Source organism: Rhipicephalus microplus, chromosome 6, assembly GCF_043290135.1.
Source record: "Rhipicephalus microplus isolate Deutch F79 chromosome 6, USDA_Rmic, whole genome shotgun sequence".
NCBI lineage: Eukaryota > Metazoa > Arthropoda > Arachnida > Ixodida > Ixodidae > Rhipicephalus > Rhipicephalus microplus.
In genome coordinates this window covers 189,897,481-189,907,468 of record NC_134705.1, presented here as the reverse complement: position 1 = coordinate 189,907,468, position 9,988 = coordinate 189,897,481, and the positions used below count along the sequence as shown (strand labels likewise).

The window sequence follows — 9,988 nt, the reverse complement described above, 5'->3', positions numbered from 1 at the left end:
GAACTTTCTAATTAAAGTCGTGTTAATTAAACCAGACTAATTAGGACGGTTATAGTTAACATCTTGCTTATTAGGGCATTCCTTCTGAATACGATGCTAATTGCGATCAAGCTAATAATCTCGGTCGGCCATTAGTACCACTGTAAGACCAGCCTTGCACCACTAGCGCAAGCTATCCGCTTTCTTTGCTCAGGTTCCTACGTAATTCCTAATCATTAAATGTCAAGGATGCTGTCCTCTGGGAGAGAAGGGGGAGGGGCTGCATAGACTTGCCGTACCGAGTTTCAGGAAATTTCGTGCTGCGATTAGGCGACTGAAATACGAAAACCATGAAATACGAAAAAGGTGTTTAACGATTTCGAGTAGTTTGTACTCAACTATGGCACAGCAGCGAGCCGTTCGTACGTAGTCTTCAGCACACTTTCATTGAGGAGCCGATCTGCGTAACACAGAATGCGTATAGTGTCATCTAGTATATCGTCACCCAACTTCAGCTTGCATGGATGGATGGATGGATATGGCTGTACCCTTTAGATCGGGCAGTGGCTAGCGCCACCAAGCCGTAATACTTAATGAACCAAAATCTAGATTTATTTTTTCCCTTTAAATAGTGAGGTTGAGGACTCGTACTTTGAAGTGAAGGGTTTAATTTTAACTCGTGCCTTGACTTTAGCCACCAATCAGATAACCTCCTTCTAGTTAATTCTACTCGCTTAATGTCTATTTCGCCCTCACTGTCCCTAAACCCCAGTGCTTTGAAAAACTCTGCGCCATCATCCTGAACTATAGGGTGAAGCCTTTTACAGAACATTATCAAGTGTTCGGCACTTTCCTCTTCCTCTCCACACGCACTGCATACCGTGTCTACCCCTTCGTATATGAATGGATGGATGGATGAATGGATGGATATGGCTTTACCCTTTGAATCGGGCGGTGGCTAGCGCCACCAAGCCGTAATACTTCATGAACCAAAAACTAGATTTATTTTTTTTTCCTTTCAATAGTGAGGTTGAGGACTCGTACTTTGAAGTGAAGGGTTTAATTTTAACTCGTGCCTTGACTTTATCCACCAATCAGATAACCTCCTTCTAGTTAATTCTACTCGCTTAAAGTCTATTTTGCCCGTCCTGTCCCTAAACCCCAGTGCTTTGAAAAACTCTGCGCCATCATCCTGAACTATAGGGTCAAGCCTTTTACAGAACATTATCAAGTGTTCGGCACTTTCCTCTTCCTCTCCACACGCACTGCATACCGTGTCTACCCCTTCGTATATGGATGGATGGATGGATGGATGGATGGATGGATGGGTGGATGGATGGATGGATGGATGGGTATGGCTTTACCCTTTAGATCGGGCGGTGGCTAGCGCCACCAAGCCGTAATACTTAATGAACCAAAAACTAGATTTATTTTTTTTCCTTTCAATAGTGAGGTTGAGGACTCGTACTTTGAAGTGAAGGGTTTAATTTTCACTCGTGCCTTGACTTTAGCCACCAATCAGATAACCTCCTTCTAGTTAATTATACTCGCTTAAAGTCCATTTTGCCCTCACTGTCCCTAAACCCCAGTGCTTTGAAAAACTCTGCGCCATCAACCTGAACTACAGGGTGAAGCCCTTTACAGAACATTATCAAGTGTTCGGCAGTTTTTTCTTCCTCTCCACATGCACTGCATACCATGTCTACCCCTTCGTATTTGACCCGATATGTCTTTGTTAGCAATACTTCCGTTCTGGCCTCAAACAGTAGAGAACTTCCCCGAGTATTATCATAGATCCTTTCCTTGGCTATTTCCTGTTTAAAAGTTCGATAGATCTCTAGTGCGGACTTCTTAATCATGCCAATTCTCCACATATCGGTCTCAGCTTCCTTCATCTCTATGGGACAGCGCCACCTATGGCATGATGAGGGAGACGCTACTGGGTACGCCGGAAGGACGAGGAATCGCCCTAGACCATAAGAAGCTTCTCCCCTACTACTACTACTACTACTACTACTACTACTACTACTACTACTACTACTAATACTACTACTACTACTAGTAAAAATAACAATAATAAAGGAGTTCTTACGTCACGAAATCAATATATGATTATGAGAGACGTCCAGGAGCGTAGGAAAAATTTTTTTTCGGGGAGGACCCCTCCCTAATCTGTAGTGGGGGCCGCGCAGGCAAGTGATTATTTGGCGCTCTGTATACCATGGCTATTGTTCTAGTACACTCTAGCCATGGCGAAAACATCTTCGGGGGGGGGGGGGGCACGGGCCTTCTGTGTCACCCCATGGTTTCGCCACTAAAAATGCCGTAGTGGGGGCCCCGGATACTTTGACCATTTGGTGTTTTGTCAACTTGCATCAAAATTGCACAGTACACGGGCCTCTACCACTTCGCCTCCATCAAAATGCGACCACCTGAGATGCTATCTGGACACGGTCCAATTCCGCCATACAATTGAATTTCGTAATAGCGATATTTCAAGCCAATCATGGCGGTCCATGCTGTCCATTTAACCAATCAGAGTTGACCAAATGGTGGCGAGTTTTGACAATGTTAAGAATAGCACCCCTGGTGTTCGTTTATTGTGCGTGCGCGTCTTGCCAACGTAAAGTTGGCAAGCGATCCGCGCGTCTTACAGAGCAAAGCGTGCACACACACACCACGTCACCACTGACTCACCACGTCCACAGCTGCGGCAGTACATCATTGTTGAGCAACGGAGTCGCCTTGGCAACCAGACAAACCAAGCGGGCCAGGTTGGCTTCGTCCTCGGCTTCGGCCGGGGACACGTGTCCTCTTTCTTCTGCTTTCGTCACGTCGTCTGCTGGCACCGGCCCTCCATCCGTCTGCTGCTGCTCGTTCTCGTTACTTTTGTCGTCTGGGCTGGCTGCAGCAGACGACGACGCGTTGACGGCCGTGCCTTGTTCGTCTTCGTACTCGACGTCGAACAAGAGGCCGGCCATGGTGGCGACCACAGCCTCGAAGATCAGCGGCTCCGGATCGAACGGGCGGCCGCCCTGGGCCGCCACTCGTCCGACGAGTCGGTGCGCCGCGTCCTGGACTCGGTCGAGCACGCTGAGCTTGCCGAAGCAGAAGTCGCGTAGCGTGTGCAGGACGAAGCGTCGGTGCTCCGTCCACTCGTGGCCTTCGCTATTTGAGATACCTGCGTTCGAAGGGCAATGCATTCTTTCGCCACTTCCGAAAAACATACGCGTACGTGCAACTAATATAACAGGGAAATTTACAAAAGCCTGCTTGATTCACGGAGATCCAGAAATGTCTGCTTGCCTCGCAGAAATCCAGATTTGTCAAAAAGAAAGCCACTCAGCTGCTGAAAACTGCGTCTTGGTCCAGGGATCAAACCCGGGACTAACAACTTTGCCAATTGCTGCTCTACCATACGATAACCAGCGTGCTAGCAAATGGCAGAGCGACGGCAAAATAATCGACAGCTCTGATATGTGGGATTTAACGTAACCAAAACCACCGTGTGATTATGAGAGACGCCGTAGTGGAGGGCTGCGGAAAATTCGACAACCTGGGGTTCTTTAACAGGCACCCAAATCTGAGCACACGTGCCTACAGCATTTCCGCCTCCATCGGAAATGCAGCTGCCGCAGCCGGAATACGATCCCTCGACCTCAGCAGCCGAGTACCTTAGCCACTAAGGTCTGCGGAACCACTCAGTTCTGCGGAACCACGCAAGGTATACAGAGGAAGTGTTTTTTTTTCCTAAGAACTCCTCACACATTTACTTGTGGCTTTATGCTTCAGACGGATAGTTGTTAGTTTACATTTCCTAACCTTTCCTCCTAATCGCGGGATTCCACAGAACTTATCTACAGTATGCAATTAACTTGCACATTTTTCAGTACAGACACGATGAACTTTCTGTGCGCGATTATAAGTGATGAAGTTACGAGTCATGGAGCACTCCTCTGGCTTGGTGAGAAAATCCATCCTGCGGAAAGCAGACACTGACCCGAACAGCCCAGCCAAATATTACAGTTACGGTGCGTGCCCCAGACAAAGGGTTGTTAGTTTGTCTAACAACTGCAAACAAAGCAGCAGTTAGTCTGTGTTCGTCCTGTCTGCTTCTACTCTGCAGTGTCTCGTCCCAAACGCAGCACAAGTTCACATATGTCTTACCAACAAGCCCTCAGCACACGCTTTTCAAGTTCGCTGTTATAGACTGACAAATGAAGCGACCAAGAAGTTTCCTGGTGTACAACGCTTGCTGCAACTATCGCAATCTTGAAAACCGTCTGCTGCTCGCCTTGGTGATCCAGGAGGTAGCCCATGGCGGTGGAGTCCCGTGGTCTACCCACGAAGCAGTCTCCGAGCTTGACGTAGGCCTCCCGGATGACCGAGTACGAGCCGAGGTGCACGTAGTCCTTGCCGAGCAGGCGAAACATGAACACGGGTCCGTACTCCTGGGTGAGGGCGTCCAGCTGCTCCAGGGGCTTGAGTCCCAGAGAGTAGCCGACCAGGGGTAGTCCCCGCGGACCGGGAGGCAGGTCCCCGTCGCCGCGCCTCGGCTTGCGGGACCTGTCCAGGAGCCAGCGGAAGACGAGCAAGGCAACGCCCGAGGCGGCTACCAGGAGTAGCCACGTCGGGGTCATTGTTCCTTGTTACACGTTACCCGGGTAGCCTGCACGGAAAGAAGCCGATGTAGAACTAGCCTTTGTTGAGTATAGTCTATAGAACGTCACCATATAAGAATGAACTTACAAAGTGCAAAATTACGTTTCAAGAGCCATTTTTTTAATCGTGGTTTTCCGCTGCCTCGAGAATCAAAGGCAACGCAAGCTTTCTGATCTTCACAGTCTTGCACGGCATTTGGTTAAGCGACAATGTCACGAGATGACGTCATTATCGTGATATGATGTCGAGTGTTGTGAAGCTATAGTGGCGGCACAAAATTTGTCGTATTGTGACGTTATCATGACGTGTAGCAGCTTGGGCTAGTTGGTATGGCATGACGATAGTTATAGCGCGAGAACAAAACGACGACACAGAGACATCGTATCCTTTTTGTCTCTGTGTCGTCGTTTTGTTCTCGCGCTGTAACTATCGTTATCATGACGTCATGAAGTGACGTCATGAGAACGTCCCCTAATCATCATGATCATGATCCCCTAATCATCATAATAACGTCCCCTAATCACGCCACGCGTGTTGTCGCTGGCCGCGGAACACCGACAGTCAATTTTAGCGATTCAAGTTTTTGCCTTAAAATGCAAGCTCCGCCCACAGCCATCTCTATCCCACCCAAATAGAATTAATAGACTTTCTATCCAGACGCGGTAGCTCATTTCCGCGATATCAAGCACTGTTAGCGGATTAGTTTTGACCACCTGTGATTCTCAGCCACGCAATGAGATCGAAGTTCTTCAACTCGCGGATTGAAAAGCGACATCATGCACTGTTCTTTTTTTAATACAAGACTGTTTTTTATAAATTGCTTGGTATATAACTGCGTCATGTCACTGCACAAATGGCTGACAAAGATAATGTTGGCTCGAATGCAAGTCTTCGAGTAAAAAATACGCTGATACAACAGGAAACTGATGACAGCAGAAACGAAAGTACGAGTAGTACTTTGGACAGTACTGTAAACTATCCCCGGCTTTCACGAGACTCTACTGCGATCGCATTAGCGATATTTCATGGAACGATCGAGGTAGTAACGGAACACGATCAGGCCTCCCACAACACCATTAGACGCTGGCACAGTCAACCACAACAGCTATACAGACCACGGGAGCGTGAGCCTAAGAGCCTCTTCGCGACAAGTTCCGCTACGTAAGCGGCCATCGACACCAACGCGACGCCCAAGACGCATCCATCCCCTAATTGATGGCCTGGCTATTTTTCCACTGGGAACGAATATTTTCCCGCCTTTCACCTTGCGACACCCACGTTGACGGCCACGGCTACGCGCTTCTGTCTCGAACGCAGTCTGTGAACGTAACTTCTATCAGTCGCAATCTTTCGCACAAAGCGATATCTACCCTACGGCATACCGATTCAAACATGCTCCCTCGTAGTTTTGATTCTTCTATCAAAGTATAGGTGTGACGTTCATGCCACAGACAAACGCTTTGCGTGAAAACAACCAACTAACAATGCGCTGCGCGGCAGTAAAAAATTTATATAAAGAGAGGGCCCGTTTCCGGCCCAGCGCAGTAGTTTACAGTTGATGGCGCAGTGCTAGGTGGCGCGCACGGACAATTTAAGCTTTCGTGGTTGACTGTACGTATAGTATACATAAGTACAGTGCAGGACAGCATAAGATACATGTATTTTAGACACTTTGGGTATCGTATCTGAATCGCAATATATTTACGTGCTGTGCCGAAACTCATAATTAGCAACTTAAGTGGCACGCCTTAGCTAATTGGCGTCATCATTGCTGATGTTTCTTTTGCTTCTAGTGCATATTTATGAACGCGTAGCCTAGCTGAGAAAAAAAATGTGCCCCGTGAGAAAAGTATTAGCACGGAAAAGGAACATAACCTGTGTATGCTACACTATCTTGTGGTATACCCCAAGATTACGATTTAGGCATAGTTGTGATTTCTTAGTATTTTATAGTTACAAATAAACAAGACGCTATAATTTGTTACTAAACGGGGAAGTTAAAACAATTCAAACTGCTTGATTGCACACAATCGTCTGAAACAAAGCACCGTTAAGGAACGAACACAATATAAACGAGCCATGGGAACAGCGTTCGAGGCATGGTCATAGACTAATAAAGTTTTGATTAGGATGTTTCGGGCGGCCCACTTGCCCAATTTAAGCAGCCGTCACAGCCCCTGAACAACCATAGTCATGCAGTCGATTTGTTCGTTGCGAGTTCACATCTGACGGTGGCAACAGAGACCCCTGACAGCGCCATGCTTACGAATTTGGCAAACTGATGCCTGTCAACTGGGACCTAAGCCTAATCAAGAAACCTTGGATGCTTTTAAATTTTCTGGCATAATAACGCTTCTGACTAATAACGCTTCTCGCGCAAGAAGCGCCTCCGCTTTCCCGTATATTGATCTAACTTTTGGTTAAGCGATCTTTTTTACGCGGCAGATTTTCAACTCCGCACCACGAGCCTGTGGAAATGGTTTATCAAGACTCATTGTCTCATAAGTTGGCGAAGTTCCTGCTTCCAGAACTGCGCTTCAATTATTAGCATGTGCCACACGGCTTCTGATTAACGAGCAACTGGACAACGACTTACTGACGACTAACGGTAGTGTAAGGTACCGATAGTTGTCAGGTTATCGAAGCCCATCCCGACGCATTTACGTTACCTGTCAACAGCAGCGCTGACCGCAAGATGACAGCGCAATTGACGTGTAACTTGATACCCTCGGCAACGGCCTTCCTGTCAACCTCACCAATACACGACAGGGATCGGTTGCTGATCCAAAAGTGGTGGGTTCAATCACTACCTTGATTGTTGATTGATTGATTTGTGGGGTTTAACGTCCCAAAACCACGATATGAATATGAGAGACGCCGTAGTGGAGGGCTCCGGAAATTTCGACCACCTGGGGTTCTTTAACGTGCACCCAAATCTGAGCACACGGGCCTACAACATTTCCGCCTCCATCGGAAATGCCTACCTTGATTGTCGCGTTTCGATGAAGGCCTGCGGCGTGCCAACGCAAGTTGAAGGAGCCCGGATGGTCGCAGTTCCCCGAGCCTTCGACTACAGTGTTCATAATCACATCCTAATTGGTTTCGACACGTAACACCCCATACATTAACAATAACTTACCTTTCGAAGAAGTTGTACGGCCGACTGTTAGGACTAGTTGGGATCCATGGGGGACAAGTCGCAATTCGACGTGACGCAGCACAAACAAACACTTCCACCACAGAACTCCGCGACAAACTTAGAATCAAAGAAAATAAATTAAAAAAAAGAAGGTACGCGTCATCGTCGTCGCCTCTCAACCGCGGCGTGACGCAGCCGTTGTCGGCGACGACTCGCCGCCCCAAACTACATGCTACACACACGCACTCTATCGGTGGTACTGAGCAGCCATATCAAGGCGTCGCGCAGCTAGCCCTCATCAGCTAGCCCTCAATTTGTCAACCGGGCGCATGCGCACATACTCAATCTTAAAAAGACTAACCTGAGAAACAAGATCCAATGCCGTCGGGTCCACATTCGTGCGCGCGTATCACTCTTGCTTCCAGCAACCGTGCGACAGCGGGACTCTGCGATCTCGAGAAGCTCACGATGAGTCGGATCGTCGCACTAGACTCTCCTCCGTAGGCCCCGGACGTCTCCCCTTTACCGGCTCGAAAAAAGCAACCGCGACTTCACGCGAAGACGGGGCGAGTCCGGAGAGGAGGATAGAACGTCTCGAGATGCGACTGAAAAGACGTCGCTTATGTTGACGTCAGGGCCGACGTGTCTAGAGCGGGTCCTGCGGTCGAGTCTGACGCTAAGAAGAAACCTTTCCCTCTCGGTGCCTTTCGGCGGGTCGCGCGCGGAAGCGCCGCTATTTTTTCACCGCCACGAGGGGGCGCTGGGCTCGGGGTGTGAGAGGTGCTAAAGCCGGCTGTCGGAGATCCTAGGAACCGCGGCTCTAACAAGACCTTTCGTTTCTTGTTTGGCTTCTTCCCGCCTGTTTCCGAGATGAGTGTAGCCTTTGCTCGAAGCTGGCAAGGCATCCATGCAGCAGCCGTGCTCGTCTGGTTGGCAGTCTTCCAGCGGCGTGATGCTGCTGCGTCTTCTTCCGGACTCGCAGTAGCATTGTCGCGCGACTATGGCTAGGTGCAATACAGAAGCAGCCAACGAACAAGTCACGACAAGCAAACAAAGAGAGCGGTGGTATGCAGCGCATACCGGGAGTGCTGAGCGCCTCGGCAAAGTCTTCAACGCATTCGGAAAGATGGAGGGCGGAGACCGCAGGGACGCGCGCCTGTGGTTTGGAAATAGAACAGCGCACCTTGACGCTTCGAGGCGTGCAACGTAAATCAACCGCTTCGCTCTTTTCGACGCAGACGGCGGCTTTGACGACACTTACACGCGAAGCAAATGATTGCACCAGTTGTCAGGCGTAGTTATGAGACCGGGACGCGTTTTGCATCGCTGGAGAGACGATTAGTCCGATTGCGCATGCACGTAATCACTGCGCTTTGTCAGTTTTCTCCATAAAAATAATCAAAAGTTGTGTAGGTTTTCCCTTGTGAGAGCCAAGTTTTACGGCATTGATGAGCAAACGAATGCTTTTTTTTTACCACCGCACCGACGCCATGGTGCAAGATAAAAATAGATAAAAAAGCCCACACAATCAACAAACAGTTTACCTTTATCATAAGTGTGTAAACCGCGGAGGTAATCACTAAATGTACAAGGTGCGTGTGACACTTCGATGATGCGGCGAAGATTCTGCTTTTTATAGACTGCAGCCTCAAAACTCGGCGAGTCTTCCAGGCTGGTACAAAAAACACATAGCTGCCATGGTCAAGATACTGTCCTGCAGGCAACAATCGTTATGTGTCGCTGAAAATATACGAACTGCCCCGCCCCGAACGCACGTGCGCAGAGACTGTCTCATAATAAAATAAGTCGGCATGGAGACACGGCTATACAACATAATGAGACCATAACAACAAAACCGCAGAATAACAACTTAAAGAGCGCACTGCGGCGGGAATGTAAGTATACACAAAAGCTTAATCTGCGCATGCAGCGCTATCTGTAATTCCGGTGCACTTGGGGGTGCATGCAAGAGACAACAAGTCGGGCATTTTCTTCATGCAAGCCATTCCGAGGCTGGCTCCCACATGCGCTTTACCACTACTATTAATATGACAACCCCCAAACACATGTCTGAATTCATTCTTGTGCCAGTAAAACACTACACATTCACGGAAGTTTAGTGTGCATTCGTACCCTCGAGTCTGTCTCACTTTGCAAGTACGCCAACTTTACACTTTAGGAGAGGAAAACAACGACAACAACAAACAC

At 48.5% G+C, this 9,988-nt stretch overlaps 1 protein-coding gene across 2 annotated transcripts in view; it reads right to left on the bottom strand.

The window, feature by feature from the left end:
• The window catches only part of LOC119166963 (cytochrome P450 2J1), a 27,930-nt gene extending 19,648 nt beyond the window's left edge, over positions 1 to 8,282 (bottom strand). Inside the window, exons 1-3 of one of the 2 annotated variants that reach the window (XM_037418361.2) lie at positions 8,142 to 8,282; positions 4,274 to 4,648; positions 2,677 to 3,160 (exon numbers count right to left, since the gene is read on the bottom strand). In XM_037418361.2, the coding sequence (XP_037274258.2) occupies positions 2,677 to 3,160; positions 4,274 to 4,619 (830 nt within the window). In that variant the 5' untranslated portion in view covers positions 4,620 to 4,648; positions 8,142 to 8,282. Of the gene's footprint in view, positions 1 to 2,676; positions 3,161 to 4,273; positions 4,649 to 7,780; positions 7,921 to 8,141 lie in introns of those variants that run through there. The other variant, XM_037418362.2, reaches the window with a different exon arrangement.
• Between the last annotated feature and the right edge of the window lie 1,706 nt (positions 8,283 to 9,988).